The sequence below is a fragment of the Capricornis sumatraensis genome, chromosome 4 (assembly GCF_032405125.1).
Source record: "Capricornis sumatraensis isolate serow.1 chromosome 4, serow.2, whole genome shotgun sequence".
Taxonomy (NCBI): Eukaryota; Metazoa; Chordata; class Mammalia; order Artiodactyla; family Bovidae; genus Capricornis; species Capricornis sumatraensis.
In genome coordinates, this window is record NC_091072.1 from 95,628,934 (window position 1) to 95,646,618 (window position 17,685).

The 17,685-nt window shown below is 37.5% G+C and overlaps 1 protein-coding gene across 4 annotated transcripts in view; it reads right to left on the reverse strand.

The window, feature by feature from the left end:
* Positions 1-14,546, reverse strand: part of USP15 (ubiquitin specific peptidase 15) — a 128,551-nt gene extending 114,005 nt beyond the window's left edge. For all 4 annotated transcript variants that reach the window (XM_068971205.1, XM_068971204.1, XM_068971207.1 and 1 more), the window contains exon 1: positions 14,458-14,546. In XM_068971205.1, coding sequence (XP_068827306.1) covers positions 14,458-14,546 — 89 coding nt within the window. The remainder of the gene's footprint in view (positions 1-14,457) is intronic.
* Positions 14,547-17,685: the final 3,139 nt, after the last annotated feature.

Genomic DNA, 17,685 nt, shown 5'->3' on the forward strand with positions numbered 1-17,685 from the left:
AATATGATCAATCACTACTGCTAAAATTAAAATTTAGTGTCATGTAACAGACCATCTTACCTGTCTCCTGAGAAACCTGTATGAGGGTCAAGAAGCAATAGTTAGAACCCCGTATGGAACAACTGATTGGTTAAAGATTGAGAAAGGAGTACGACAGGGCTGTCTGCTGTTACCCTGTTTGTTTAATCTATACCCTGAGCACATCATGAGAAATGCTGGGCTGGATGAGTTACAAGCTGGAATCAAGATTGGTGGGAAAAACATCAACATCATCAGATATGTGGATGATACCACTCTAATGGCAGAAAGCAAAGAGGAACTAAAGAGCCTCTTGATGAACATGAAGGAGAGAGTGAAAGAGCTGGCTTAAAACTAAATACTAAAAAAACTCAGATCATGGCATCCAGCCTGATTTGCTTCATGGTAAATAGAGGGGGGAAAGGTGGAAGTAGTGACAGATTCCCCTTCTTGGGCTCTAAAATCATTGCAGATGGTGACTGCAGCCATGAAATTAGAAGACATTTGCTTCTTGGCAGGAAAGCTATGACAAACCTAGACTGTGTTGAAAAGCAGAGACATTACTCTGCCAATCAGGTCTGTATAGTCAAGGCTATGGTTTTCCCAGTGGTTACGTACAGTTGTGAGAGCTGGACCATACAGAAGGCAGTGCCAAAGAATGGATGCCTTCGAACTGTGGTGCTGGAGAAGGCTCTTGAGAGTCCATTGGACAGCAAAGAGATCAAACCAGTTAATCTTAAGGGAAATCAACCCTGGATACCTGGAAGTACTATGATGCTGAAGCTGAAACTCTAATATTTGGTCATCTGATGTGAACAGTTGACTCTCTGGAAAAGTCCCTGATGCTGGGAAAGATTGAGGGCAGAAGAAGAGAGGGTCAGAAGATGAGATGGCTGGATGGCATCACTGATGCAATGGACGTAAACTTGGGCAACTTCGGGAGATGGTGAAGGACAGAGTGTCCTGGCATGCTGCAGTCCACGGGGTCACAAAGAGTCAGACACAACTGGGTGACTGAACAACAACAAGAGAATAGAAATGTTTTCTATTTATGTAAAGATTTTGTATAAAGTGTTTTCAAATTAATCTTTAGAGTAACTTTTTCCCCTCTTTTTTTATTTAGCTGATGGGGAAACCAAAACTCAGAGAAGCTATGTACCTTAACAAGGTCATACAACACTGAGTGTGTAGGGCCTGTTTTCAGTATGCACTCTAGCTTTCAGACTCTGAAGTTTAGTGTTCTTTCTACTGTATTAAACTTTACTTCATAAGCCATTTACTAACAGAGAACTAAGGCTTCCCAGGAGGCTCAGTGGTAAAGAATCCGCCTGCTAATGCAGGAGATGCAGGTTCAATCCCTGTTTTGGAAAGATCCCCTGGAGAAGGAAACGGCAACCCACTCCAGCATTTTAGCCAGGGAAATTCCATGGACAGAGGAGACTGGTGGGCTGCAGTCCATGGGTTGCAAAGAGGTGGACACAATGCAGTGACTGAGACACATTTAGAATAAACAAAATCCTTTTTGAAAAAATAATATCTTAGCATATGAACAGGAGTTATTTCATGAAGAATAAGATAAAAAGCTATCTAGATTGAAGGAACAGCACATGCTAGATGCAGAACAACTTCAGGATTCAGGTATACTGGAAGAGTTAAATGCAGTTGGAGTTTATGACAAAGGGAGATGAGATGCTAGATAAGGGAGGCTGGGGCCACACTACAGCACCTTTAAGGTAATCAAAGATTTTCTCCTAAATGCAAGGAAAGCCACTGACAGATTTTTAGAAGAGATATAATCTGATTTACATTTCATGAAGATCACTGGGAGTATCTCACAAGAGTGTTGGGAGGTTTAAATACAAGTGAAATGTTTAATAAATCAAAACTTACCTAAAGTTCTGAGTACTTCAAAAAGGCCTAAACTGTATGGTGCTACATATTCTAATGGCATCCAGACAGACAATTTGTAATGTGGTCTGAAAAGAATAATTTTCAATGGCTACAGAGAAGCAGGATCAATTTTAGGACCCAAAACAAATCAATTTAAAATGAGTCAATTTTAAAACAGCCCTCAAATGCAGAAAAACTACTATAAGAACTAAAAAGGCCAGGTTGTAGTTTTTTTTGCTGTTATTTGTGGGGGTTTTTTTTGGTGGGGGGTGGTAGAGAAGAAAGGTAGGAGTCTCAAAAGCTGGCTAGTGTCTCTGTACACACTAAAAGAAAATTTAAGAAACACATAAAGGGACCAATGAATGATTCAGAACAGTCGTAAATAGAAAGACATTTAAAAGCAGTACAGGGAAATGGGGAAATCCCAAGAGCTGGATTCAGAAAACCATGGGGCTAGTGAATGCATGGTTCTGTTTTGCTTTTTTGGATTAGTATATGTCTATGCTGACAATTTTCAAATAAGCAGCTGAGAAGACACACAAAAACTTCAGCCTAATTCAATGTAGCACACTTACTCTGAGAACAACATGTATAACTGTTGTGTGTAAAATTAACAGCATAAAGACTTTTGGATATTAATTCACTCTATGACTAATCATCTCATTGAATAAAATACTATTTAAATTACATTTAAGTTGCAACAGCATAAGCCGTTTTTAATACTAAAAGAGATATTTATAGTATCTAGTACTTTAAATCATTATAAAACTAGATACCTGATTTTTTTTCTTAAGTACCACAAATGAAAACTCTTCAGTAAAACATAATCAAGGAAAGCTATTAAGTTGTTCAAATATACCAATGGTTTGGTTAATCATCCCTTTATATCTTAATTTTCAGGTATGAAGCATTTCCAACCTATTTTTTGCTCTACACGTTAAATTAATCAGTTGGCAAGAACTAATTTTTATGACCTCTTTTACATCTAAACTAAAAGACAAAGAACTCAGGAAGGAGGCCAAGTAAGATTGTGAAAGTGAAAAGAAACACACAGAAGTGGAGAAAATGTTGCATATCATCTCTCTGATAGGCGATCTGTATCTAGAATATATATATAAAGAACTCTTAAAACTCAATAATGAAGAGAAAATTGCCAAATGAGAAAATGGGCAAAGAATGTAGACGAGCATTTTGCCAAAAGGGCTAATAAGCATATATGAAAAGATGTGCACCAACATTTGCCACTATGAAAATACAAATTGAGCCTCCAATGAGATATCATTTCACATCCCCTAAGATGGCGATAATCAAAAAGACAGATAAGTTGGAGAAGGCAATGGCAGCCCACTCCAGTGTTCTTGCCTGGAAAGTCCATGGACAGAGGAGCCTGGCGGGCAGCAGTCCATGAGGACATGTGACTAAGCACGCGTGCATGAGGGTGGAGGGAGACGGGTTGGCAGCAATGAACTGATAGAACTAAAAAAAAAATATATATATCCCTTTACCTCCAAAAAAAAAAAAAAAAGACAGGTAAGTATCACAACGATGCAGAGAAACTGGACCCTTATACATCGCTGGTGGCAATGGAAAATGGCGCCACTGCTTTGGAAAAGAGTCCATTAGTTCCTCAAAAAATAAACACAGAGACTCAGCAATTCCATTGCCAGATATGCACCCAGGGAAATGAAAACTATGTCTAAACTAAAACTTGCACATAAGTGTTCATAGCAGGATTATTCATAACAATCAAAAAGTGTGAACAAGCCAAAAGTCCATCAACTGAAGAAGGAATAAACTGAATGTGGCATCCCTATACAATGGGACATTTTGTGGCAATAAAAAGAAATGAAGTACTGATATACACTACAAAATGGATAAATCTAAAAAGCATTATGTTAAGTAAATGAAGTCAGAGATAAAAATCACACATATACGATTCTATTTACATGAAATATCCAGAAGGCAAATTTATAGAACAAGAAAGTAAATTAGTAGCTGCCAAGAACAGCAGGATGTGGGTAGAAAAGGGGGTGGGGGAAACTGCTAATAGGTATGCGGTTTCTTTTAGGGCTGATAAAAATATTCCAAAATTGATTGTGGTGATGGCTGCACAATTCTATGAATATACCCAAATTGAGTGAATTGTACACATAAAGTGATATGTGATACCATTCACCGATTTCTTCTCTCTGCCATGTTCCTTTCCTCCAGAGACAGTATGATATGTTAATTATACACAATAAAGCTATTATCTTTTTTCAAAAGTGTGAAAGGGCCATAAATCTGGATGGAATTACTTGGGATAATTTTACAAAAATTGGTTTTGAAGTAAGTGAAAGTCAAGACTTAGTAAAATGTACTGGAAATAACATGAATGATGTATAAACTCCTATAAGGAAGGAATAAGTAAAGAATCTGCAGGAAACAATACTTGTATCAAAGAGCTATATTAGTTAGAAATGAGACTGCTAAGACTACAATACTAAACCAGAAAGACCTAGAAAGTTCTGTAGGTTCCTCATAGATAATAGATGAACATGGTATTTTACTAATATGACAAAACTGCCACTTCTTAATTCTAATACTTTCAAGTAATCATCCCTCAAAGAACCGTTTCCCATAAAATGGGTATGGCTATCACTCAAAGGCAGGCAGTGGCAGTGTATTTTATTTTTATTTTTATTAATTTTTTTTAATTTAATTTTAAAATCTTTAATTCTTACATGTGTTCCCAAACATGAACCCCCCTCCCACCGTCAGTATATTTTAAAATGCAGGTTTCAGAGATGACTGCCTAGATCAGAATCTCTGCTGCACCGTATCACCATGTGCACTTAACTCTGTACTTCAGTTTCTGAAACTGTAAAAGAGAACACTATCACTTACTTTATACATACAAAAAGCTCTTAAACTTATATGAATGGTAATATTTGTAATCATAGCCACAACTGCATGGTACATATAGATACTTAGCTATACCTTTTCTAAGATTTGAAAAGCTTGAAATTCATTCAAATTTATGAAAATAAATTTTCCATCTGTATCACAGATAAATCACTTGATTAAACTGTTAAACTTCATCAAGTTGCTATGACATATTGCTAAATAATATAAAGCAACCCAAATTATCAGATCTCTTTAACCATGATCATTTAACCCTTATCATTCTTTTTTCTTTCTTCTAGTTTTATTGATACAATTGACATACAGCACTATAAAAGTTTAAGGTGTACAGCGTAATGATTTGACTTACATACATCATGAAATGACTACCACAATAAATTTAGTGAACACCCATTATCTCATATAGATACAAAATTAAATAGAAAAAAATTTTCCTTATGATGAGAACAGTGGCCACAGGACTGGAAGAGATTCAGATTTTACTTCAATCCCAAAGAAGGGCAATGCCAAAGAATGTTCAAACTACAGTACAATTGCACTCATTTCACGTGCTAGCAAAGTAATGCTCAAAATCCTTCAATAGCATGTGAACTGAGAACATCCAGATGTATAAGCTGGATTTTAAAAAGGCAGAAGAACCAGAGAGCAAATTGCCAACATTCACTGGGTCACAGAAAAAGCAACAGAATTCCAGAGAAACATCTACTTCTGCTTCACTGACTAGGCTAAAGCCTTTGACTGTGTGGATCACAACAAACTGTGGAAAATTCTTCAAGAGATGGGAATATCATACCACCTTACCTTCCTCCTGAGAAACCTGTGTGCAGGTCAAGAAGCAACAGTTAAAACTGGACATGGAACAGCAAACTGGTTCAAACTGGGAAAAGAGTATGTCAAGGCTGTGTAGTGCTTATTTAACTTAATGCAGAGTATATCAAGTGAAATACCAGCTGGATGAAGCACAAGCTGGAATCAAGAATGCTGGGAGAAATATCAATAACCTCAGATTGCAGATGACACCATCCTAATGGCCGAAAGCTAAGAGGAACTAATGAGCCTCTTGATGAAGGTCAAAGAGGAGACTGAAAAATCTGGCTTAAAATTCAACATTTGAAAAACGAAGATCATGGCATTCAGTCCCATCACTTCATGGCAAATAGATGGGGATAAAATGGAAACAGTGACAGACTTTATTTTCTTGCACTCCAAAATCACTGTGTATGGTGACTGCAGCCATGAAATTAAAACATGTCTGTTTCTTGGAAGAAAAGCTGTGACAAATGCAGACAGTGTATTAAAAAGCAGACATCACTCTGTCGATAAAGGTCTGTCTAGTTAAAGCTATGGTTTTCCAGTAGTCATGAACTGATGTGAGAGTTGGACCATAAAGAAAGCTGAGTGAGGAAGAATTGATGCTTTTGAACTGTGGTGCTGGAGAAGACTCTTGAGGGTCCCTTGGACAGCAAGGAGATCAAACCAGACAATCCTAAAGGAAATCAACCCTGAGTACCCACTGGAAGGAGTGATGCTCCAATACTGTGGCCACCTGATGAGAAGAGCCAACTCAGAAAAGATCCTGATGCTGAGAAAGACTGAAGGCAGGAGGAGAAGAGGACAAGAGAGGGTGAGATGGTTGGATGGCATCACAGATTCAAGGATATGAGTTTGAGCAAACTCCAAGAGACAGTGAAGGACAGGGAAGCCTGATGTGCTATAGTCCATGGGGTGGGCAAAGAGTCAGACACAACTGAGTGACTGAACAACAATGATGAGAATTCTTAGGATTTACTCTAACAGCTTTCACATATAATATTTAGCACTGTTAATTATATTACAATGGAATATTGTTTTTGTTGTTTAATCACTAAGTCATGTCCAACTCTTTTGCAACCCCACGGACTATAGCTGGCCAGACTCCTCTGTCCATGGGGTTTCCTGGGCAGGAATACTGGAGTGGGTTGTCATTTCCTTCTCCTTCACCACTGAGCCACCAGGAAAGTCCCACAATGGAGTATTACTCAGCCATAAAGAAGAATGAAATCTTGCCAGGTGCAACAACATGAATGGACATGGAGGATATTACGCTAAGTGAAATAAGTCAGACAGACAAATATGTATGATTTCACACATATATGGAATCTAAAAAACAAACATAAAACAAACAGTCACAGATACAGAAAACAAACAGGTGGTTGCTAGAGAAAAAGAAGGGAGGCAGAGGAGAGAAATAGGTAAGTGAGATTAAGAGGCACAAACTTACAGTTGCAAAATAAATGAGTCCCAAGCATGAAATGTACAATGTGGGAAATAGAATCAGTTATCATGTAATACCTTTGTATGGTGACACACAGTAACTAGACTTATCCTGGTGATCCTTTTGAAATGTATAGAAATATCGAATCACTATGTTCTATAACAGGAAGTAACAGTGTTACAGGAGAACCAACCAACCAAACTCACAGAAAATTAGATCAGATTTGTGGTTACCACAGGCAAGGGCATGGGAGGAGGAGGGCTTGTATGAAGGCAGTCAAAAGATACAAACTTACAGTTAGAAGATAAGTACTAGGGAGGTAATGTACAACATGATAAATGTAATTATCACCCTTAACCTTTTTGTTTTTTACTACAGGAACTTGATGCTCTTTTCATTCAAGCAAAGAATTTTTTCTCTAATGCTCCCCAGTTTTGATTTCACTGGCTAAGTGAAATAAGTCAGACAGAGAAAGACAAATATCATATATTACTTTTATGTGGAATCTTAAAAAAAAAAAGATACAAAAAAAAAAAAAAATGAACTTATTTCCAAAACAGAGACTCATAGACACAGAAAATAAACTTTTGGTTACCAAAGGGGAAAGTGGGGCGTGGGGTGGGGGGGTTAATTAGGAATTTGGGATTAAAATATACACACTACTATATATAAAATACATAACTCACAAGGACCTACTGTATAGCATAAGGACCCATATTCAATATCTTGTAATAGCCTGTAATGGAAAAATCTAAAAAATATGTATCTATATCTGAATCACCTTGCTGTACACCTGAAACACAACATTGTAAATCAACTGTATTTCAGTTTTAAAAACAAAAACTGGCTCTCTAAAACTTAGACTAGCCTGGTCTCAGAGACACTCTGGACTTGTTTGTGAGAGAGCGTTTGATGCCTTTCACTAAAAAGTCTTTTCTAAGGCTACTTCTGCTAAATCATTTTCCTGAATTATGAGGAATTATCACACTAATACCTGGACCTTCTCAAAGCTAAAGGAAGAGTGGAAGGGACAGCATTTTTAGCATTCTTCCTCGTAAAGAAGAAAAAGTAGTCATTACCCTCCTTTTCTTTTTGGAGAACTATAAGAAAACCAAGTGGAATCTTACTGACAGAAGCAGTATTCTAGGCATAACCAAATATAGGTTAACCCTACAGAGGTTTTCTGCCTTATATTAGAATCTGAGCTTCTTTCTTTTTGAGGAGCTGTTCTTGACTGTTCCCTCAGATACATCATTTTAATCTGCATTCAAAACTGAGGTCACTTACTACCACTCAGTCTTACTCTAGGTTTCTTTGGTAGTGGCTTCTGTGTACAATGGATGGTGAGGCTAAACGAACTACATTTCCCTTTCTAAAGAACAGATGGAGAAAGAATCTGAAAAAACAACTTCAAAGGAATAAATATAAGATACAGAGTGTGAATTACAGTGGTAACTGAGGAAATGAAAATAAGAGGCACAAACCAAACTGACATTACTCAGGGAGGGGAAAAAAAACAGCACTGCGGACAAATTCTATACGGAGATTATGAAGAAACAGTTTAATGGTTTATGAAATACTGTTTGAATTACACCTGAGTAGTGACAACACAAAACATTTTAATACCGAAAAGATACTAATGGGATTTAGTATTTTAAATGATTATAAACCAGGTATGTAAGTAATATTTTAAAAACCAGCTCTGAAACCCTCAAACATCTATAAAATGAGGTAAATAAAATTCTTGCTTTAATAGCTGCATGAGTATAAAGCATTTAGGGTAGTGGCTAGAAGAGAGTAAGTATTCAATACATGCTCACTAGTGGTGGTACTATTACCTGTGAACCACATGCAAACCAACTGATTTCTCTCAACTCAGATTTCTCATCTACAAGAACAGAATACACACTTATTTTGAGAATCCAACCAGATGTATACAAACACCTTCACCAGTAATTCTCAACTTTCCCTTTATCTCCTTGCCAATATAGCTGATGGTTTCAATTCACTTTTATCAATAATCATAGTTTTTCAGTGAAGTTATTCTCACAGTGAGGTAAAGAAAAATCACTCTAAACTCTTGTCCAACTTAATGGACATGAATTTGAACAAAATCCTGGAGACGGTGAAGGACACAAAAACCTGGTGTGCTGCAGTCCATGGGGTCACAAAGAGATGGACATGCCTGAGTGACTGAACAACACGTAATAAAACAAATATATCTAATGACTAACAATATGGCAAAACTCATTTTATCAGCAGTGATACTACATGGACTGTCAGTTTTCAGATGTTACAGAGGTATCAATATGGTTATGTACCTTCCACTATCTTAAGTGTGGTTTGACTTTGAAAATTCACAAGAAGTTGGTAACCATGGAACATAAAATACCTAACTTTCACGTTTGCATTTTCTGGGCTATTTCTATGGATTCTTAGTGGGGAAAAAAAAAAGTCTTATATATTTGTGATTTATACTTTTAAAATATGGGTTAAAGTACTAAAACAAAATATCCTACTCTTACTACAAGCTCTTACTATCTGCTTGATACACTGTTTCTGTAAAACTATACGTAAAGGGGCCATATGGCCTCGCTTATGATTACTAATAAACAAAATCCCAAATCTAAACATATACATGAGCCCAATTGCTTTTGTTTAAATGTACTTTTGGACTGAAATAATATTTGTTTTACATATTCAGTTAATAACCTACTAATCCTTAAACATATTTTTTTTCTCCAAAAGCAGTATAAGATTTTCCATCATATCAAAACTAAACAGTCACAAGAAACAAGTGTGGGATAAAATGGTAGAATTCTCTTCCTAAATATAAATTAGATTCCATTTAAAGAGAAAAGAATGTCCATTTAAAAAAAACAAGTGGAACACTTTAAAATGCATCTTTAAAAGGCCTGATTTAAAGCCCCAAACTACTTGGGTCCAAATCTCAGACGTATCACTGTGTGAACACTTCTTCTACCCTATCTGAGGAAACTCCTATTCTGGCCAGTGTGAACTGGCACACATTCACATTCTGGTACCCTAGAATCATGGTAATGAAGAACTAAGTGATTCAACAACACCTAGCACAGTGCCTTTTTAATGTAATATCATAGGTCATAGCCTGACAATTCTTTTCTCATCATACTTACATCCAAGCAAGATTAGTAACAGTTACAAAATTATTTTCTAAAACATCTATTTAATACTTTGTATGTGCTAATGAAAAAAGGTGGTATGATTTAGGAAAAAATAAAATCTGAATGTCACTAAGTAGATGCTAAAGCTCTGGATATGCTTGGCCAAATTAATCTTGGCTTCACTAACAACTTACAAGTGATTTTAAAACTTATGAAAAAGATTAAGGAAAAGCTACTTTTCTCAGTTTTAAGCAATTAAAATGTGAAAAATATGCTTTAACGTCCCTACTTCTGTTATGTTCATCAATTGACCAACACTAAAAAACAGTTTGGCTTTCTGGTTTCATTTGATGCAAATGATATAACACATATCCTATTTCCGAGGTAAACACTTTGATACAATTAAAGCTAACAGTAAGGGTAATATAAAAACTTGTTGGCAAGTACACACTAAACGATCTGGAGTTCATATTGATTAATAGTTTCCATTTACATTATTAACTGATCACCTAATTTAAGATTATTTTGTTAGTGTGAATCAAAGTTGCAAAAACATAAGGGACTACATAAAATAAAGATTGCTATGTAAAACAGTAGGAAAGGAAAGCTCTAAAATTGAAATTAATGCCTCCTCTATCAAAAAAACTTGATTGGTCCAATTCCTCTGCAGTGTGAGACAAAAACATCACACATGACTATATGAGTACATTTTAAAATGACTATAAATGAAGTTACTCTTCAAAGTTACCTTAAATCTACTAATTTTATTAGAATTTATACAAAAATGACATGTGAGATTTAATCTGTAAAGTAAGCTTTGAACATACTTGAACATAAAAATTAGTGGAAATGATTGGTAGATACATAACATTTAATGTAATAAGGGAATACAGCAATGATTTTGGTGACTTATAATCATCTATTTATTTACTTACAATAAATCTATTTTAAAAGAAATCACCTAAGAGAGTACATAACCCACATGTATTTGTATATTTGTATACTTATTTAACTATCATTCCCTTCAATAGGTTCTTCCATCCCTGATATACTTAATGCAATGTACTTTAAACAAATTTTCCTTTTATTTTATTAGAAGAAACTACCATGTACCTAAAAATTAAGCTGTCTTTCATTCATCCTAAGCCAAACAGTTCTAGTTCCTTTACTCCTTCTCTATGGTTTCTGAATTCTAATAGTGTTGTGCATGGTTTTCTGAATCTCTCCCTGAAGCTTAGCACAGTTGAGGAAACAGCATAAAAGATTACGGCTTCTAACGCAGATACCTGTTACTTTTATACCCGACCTTTTTAAGAAGTATCTCTCTTTTACATCAATTTTGACATTTTTGTCACCACAAAATTTAATACCAAACATATCATAAAGTTTGCTTCTCATCTCAGACACGTGTAGCTTATTTTCATCTCTAGAAAGTTAGTTGCCAGATAAAAATCATCCACTATTTACAAATAAACAGAAATTCTAGTATCCACATAGAAGCAAATCTGTATCCTTGGCCAGGTGTTAGCATTAATTACCAGAGTAGTAAGAGGCAGTCCTTTTCTGCAAAGTGCTCACAACCTAATTAATGATCTTTACTTACTTGAATGTATTTGACTATAACATGAAATGCTACTATTAAAATTTCAAGAATAAACTCATGGTAAATCTATCATTTTTTCTTAACAGTCCAATCAGTCTTTTCAAGATGGTAACATACATATGCCAAGAAAATGTTTCATTTGCATATGGCCCATTTCAGCTATTAAAAAACAAACATAATTTGCCCACCCATAAATGACTAACCCAAGGCTTTTTTAAGACTTTAAAAAGAGAAATAACTGTTTAACAAGTTTTAATGAGTACCAAAAACATGAACCTAAGCTACAACTAAACCATTAAATATCTTTACGAATTCTGTACTCATGAACACATTATCAAATTCATACTTAACAAATTATTCTCCTTAAAATTCTGAATTAAACTTTTGCTAATTCCTTTTTTGATAGGTTTCACTTGCTAATTCCAAGTAAACTGGCTCACATATAAACCAAATTAGTTTCTGGAGCATCCCAGTACCATCTTTTCCTGTATTTTTTTCCTGTAAATGAGAGGGGAAATCAATTGTGAGGATAAAAGTTCGCATATTCTGCTGTTAATTAAATGTCTGGGCCTCAGTTTTCTTTTAAGATGGAAGCACTAAAATGCCTCAAATTTATGAACTTCCTGTATTTACTCTTATAAATATCAACAGATCTTTAAAATGATTTACAGTAACTTTGTCAAAAATAAAAATGCTAAACTTTAATGGTCACAATATCCATACTGCTTTGGTCATCCTTTATGGTTAACACCACTAATTATTACTCAGTATATCAAAACCACAACAACAGTAACAAGAAGTAATATACATAAAAGTAATATCTATATATTAAATTAAATAGCATCACCAACTCAATGAGCATGAGTTAGAGCAAACTCCAGGAGACAGAGAAGGACAGGGAAGCCTGCCGCACTAGAGTCCATGGGGTCACAAAGAGTCAGACACAACTTAGCGACTGAACATCAACAAATATATTAAATTGTAGACTTGTATTTCATGAAAATCCACATTTACCTTTGTATAAGGTGGTATTAGGCAAGGTAAATTAAGAATGTTAAAATGTTCTTTAACAAACAAGAAGAAGGATTGATTTCATTTTTTACAATTCACAGGAAAAGGTAAATAAAAATGTCCTAGGAAATGTCCAATTTCCCCACAGTAATTAACATCATAGGAACACTCCCTTATGAACAAAATGATTATTAAACCATATTTTTTGCTGTAATCCAACACGTGTATGTTTACACAGGGATTTTTAATCATATAAAACTTACAGTGTGGCCTAACCAAACAAGAAAAAGTACCAAAACTTGGACCAAAGTATTTAAATTCAAATCCCAAGTCTGTCATCTACTAGCTTACTTGACAGTGATTCTAGCTTACTTGACAATGATTCTAATACCACAGCATTTTAACAGAAATGGTGGTGATAAGAAGGTAACTAAAACTTAATGTTATATCAAGGCAGAAAATCTTGTAGACTATTTCACTGAATCAGGATAAACCCCTAAATGAAATTATTCTGTCCATTTCGTAGATGAAATCATTGAGATGCAATTTGAATTAACTTTCCTCAAAGTCACACTGCAAGCTAAGTGGTGGAAAGGCTAACCTAACGAGTCTAAATCTTACGCTCCTTCCACTAAGCCATAATGAGGAAATGAAAAAACACGCTGCATATCATACACAACTGTTATGGTGACGATGGAAAAGTGAAAATAACTTTTATTATAATAAAGAAGCACATGATCTTTCCTAATGAAACAGAGCATTTTAGGTTACATATTCACATACTTAAGTTATTTTGATTACCACTTGATATGGCCCACAAATATTAAAATCTACAAATACTTCCTTCGATATTTTAAGTATATCCCTTGGTATTTTATAAGTTTGAATGTTAGCAAGTGACTAAAGCTTCAAGTGGACTTATCTACTTCTTGCAGGCCTAACTTATCCTTCCAATGAGAGGGAAGGGCTGCACTTCTAAGAGAAACGCTGCCGGCGTCTATTAAGCCTCCACTAAAGCACAAGACCACGTGGTACCACTCAGAAGCCTAAGGTTCAGTACTCCTCTCCCTCCTTTTGACAAGGAACTAGGAACTAGGTTCCTTTCTCTTAAGTGGCGCCCTGACACATGCCACCTGTGTAGTAAGAACCGCAAACATCCTGCAGCCGGCCTCCCGGAAGAATACGAGAATCAGAATAGGGGAACTTGGATGCCGACAATGCAGGGAAAGGAAATGACTAAAGAAGTGAAGCGGGTGAGATCGTGATCAGCCGCGAGACCAGGACCTGTCAAACATTAAGTGAGAGTCTCACACCGAACGAGAGTAACCTATCGTTCGGGAAGGCCTGAAGTGGGAGCGGCACAACCAGAGGAAGAAGGACGAGGAGAACCGCACGAGCCGCCGCCGCCGCTCCCCGCAAGCCTTTCAGCATGCCTCGACGAGCCATGAACCGTGGCCCTCATTTCGGGTCCAGTCTTTGCCCCAACCTTGCGGAAGCGGCCAAAATCCTGCTGCCTGAGGCGGCCGCCGCCGGACCTGCCCGCACCTGTCACCAGCGAGACACCAGCCCGCAGTTCCCACCGAGTTCCCCACCACCCTCGGGCAACCGCAGCCACCTCAACCTCTTTCCCTCACCAGGTGTCCCCTTTCCGGAGCGAGGTTTTGAGCAGCGTCGCGATGTCAGATCGCTGGATGTCCAGATCTGCCGCTCCGCCTTCCGCCATCTTCTTCCACTAGCGGTAGCGGAGGCGGCAGCGACGGCGGCGGCACGCCCCAGAGCATTGTGGGAATGGCGTCCCGCGGCCCCTCCCAGTCGGCAGGTCGAAACCAAAAGAGACGTAAGGCGGGGGGGAGTGCGCCTCCGGACCGGCGTTGGCCCCGGGCGGAGTGAGTGCTCCTGCGTGGTCGGCTGCCTCGCATCGGCCCCCGCCCGTCCAGCAGCTCGCCTCGGCCTCCTACGACCCGGGAACGCCTGGTTTTAACTTTCGTCTGTGGGGCCTGGATCCTGTCTCATTTGAGCGGTGCCACCGCCCTGTCCATCCTGCCTTCTGCCGTCCCCTCCGTCTTTCCCACAGACGCCTGAAAACCCTTATTTGCGCATTCACTCACGCTTGAGGGTGGGGCGGGGCGGGGGGCGTGGGGACGGCTAAAATATGGCAGAAAATTTGTAACAGGTCTGTGACTCGAGTGTTTCCGTTGCGAGTCCCAGAACCTAAACTCGGTGAAGATTGGACCAAACCTAGCGACCCGAAGCCGAACGCTTAGCCGCAGTGCTCTTTCTGGGCTTTCTTGCGCTCCTACTCCTGCTGTAGGTGGAGACCTTTTATAGGCTCTTTGTGACGCCTCCCCAGGCACACCCAGATGGCTAAGCTGCAGTGAAAAACATGTTCCAGTTCCTCGGTGAACAAGGTGTAAAATATGTATCGAATAGTGCCAGGTACTAAAGTAAAGGAGCGAAAACAGGCAAGAAACCCATTCTCCTAGATACTGTGAAGTGACATATCCTAGCCACACCTTCTCATGGTGTGTGCACCTGAAAGTAGCTGATACCAGCAATTATTTGAAGCCGATTATGTCAAAAAGGGGAAAATCGAGTCTCAACAATCAAATGCCAAGGTCACACAATAAGTGGAGAGGCCAGTTTATAATCCAGCTTCACGTGCACACTGGCTCGCTGTCCAGTATAGTACACTAATTACCACTCCTTCAGTTCAGCTCAGTCGTGTCCGACTCTTTGCGACCCCACGAAAGCCTAAACTAACATAGAAACTAGGCTGCACTAATTCATTTAAAACAAACAAAAAACAACTCCTTTGTACACCTAGTGGCTAGCGCTTTGTACACCTAGTGGCTAGCGCTTTGTACACCTAGTGGCTAGCGCTTTGTACACCTAGTGCTGCCTAACATAAGAATGACCTAAATACGTGTTTCAGAAATGAATTGTGGCAAAACTGCGTAAGTAATTCCAAGCATGAAGATGTCCAGCGATTTGACTGTAAGATAACATGATGTGAAAAGTCTAAAGGATGGATAAGAATTCCAGCATGATCTCTCTTGTTTAATTTTCAGCCTCTATGCTAACTCATTTGGTGGGAATGCAGAAAATGGGTGTAATATACTAATAAGTGTTGAACCCTTCCAAGTCAGGGTAGTATAAGTTGTGTGTATCAGCATTAGGATTGCTTATTTTCTTTGAAGTAATACTATTTTGTATTCTTGTATCCTTGATTTGAAAGTCTGAAAACAGCTTCCAGTTCCTGCTATTTCTTACACCATTTGACTTTTGACAAGTTAAAAATTAGTTTAACTATGAGTACTATCAAAGAGTTAAGTTTCCCTCCTTTCGCACCTAAACTCTGAAAGAGGACTAAGTAATTTTTCAGAAAGAGGCCTATGGATATGGGAAAAATAATGGAATCATATGAACGAATATGAATTCAAACCTCATGTTCATGCCTCAACCTCTAGCTGCAAAGTATTTAGCTATAGTTTAATCATTAAATTGAGAAAGATAATACCTGTGTTAAAGAATTTTTTATGAAGATTAAGAAAACAATGTATGTGTATTACCTGGGACACAGTAGCCAATCAATAAACACTAATGTTCTCTATTGATGGGATTATTTGTAATAGTGTATTAATTGTATCTCAGTAAAGTTATTGGGAAAAAAAGTTACAGGTTTGAAGGCAAAGATCCTCTCCATCATTTTATAAACACAATAACTGAGAAGTGATGCCTCATGCATACCCTGCTATCTAGTTTGGTTTTTTTTTTTTTTTTAAAGAAAGGGCATTGCTGATATGTTGAACTCTGTATCCATGCAACAAAATGAAATAACATTTTATTTGTTTGCATCATGTTCAAGGCAATGAGTTAACTGAATATAGATGTGTAAGTTCAATGTCAATTTGAATTATAAGTCAGATTGATGAGGTCATTTTGTATACCTAATTAGTTGCCTTCAGAGTCAAGAAAGAAGAGTCACAGTATTTTATTTAACAAGCACTGATACAGTGCCAAATCAAGTTCTAAACGCTTTAAAGTGTTATTTTGATTCTCCTAACAATTCTATGAGGCAAGTATTATTACTACTCTCATTAGGTAGTTAAGGACTTCCATGGTGGCTCAGACCGTAAAGCGACTGCCTACAATGCGGGAGACCAGGGTTCAATCCCTGGATCAGGAAGATCTCCTGGAGAAGGAAATGGCAACGAACTCTAGTATTTTTGGCTGGAAAATCCCATGGACAGAGGAGCCTGACTCTTTGGGACCCCATGGACTATAGCCTACTACGCTCCTCCATCCATGGGATTTTCCAGACAAGAGTACTGGAGTGGGTTGCCATTTCCTTCTCCAGAGAATCTTCCCGACCCAGGGATTGAACCTGAATCTCCCTCATTGTAGGCAAACACTTTACTGTCTGAGCCACCAGAGAAGCCTATTAGGCTACAGTCCATGGGGTCGCTAAGAGTCCTACTCAACTGAGTGACTTCACTCACTCACTCACTAGGTAGATAAGGAATTGAGGCAAGCAACAGAACCCAGATTTGAAACCAAGCAGTCTAGTTCCAACATCTAGAAGGTTTGGGTAAATTTTATTTTTCTACTGGCCTTTACAATCTTGATAATAGCAATCAGTTGATTGTTATAGTTAGTAAACTTAAATTGCTTAAATTAGTAAGCAAGTTTACAAATTTATGGAAATTCTGCTTATCATACTTCTACTCTCATTTATGAAGAGAAATAAGATACTGTTTATAAATACTAAATTGGTTAATGTTCACTACTGAATATCTTTTTTCTCTGCTGAATAAGTAGATAATTGATGAGAAATATTACTTTCCTTTGACCCACACAGATAA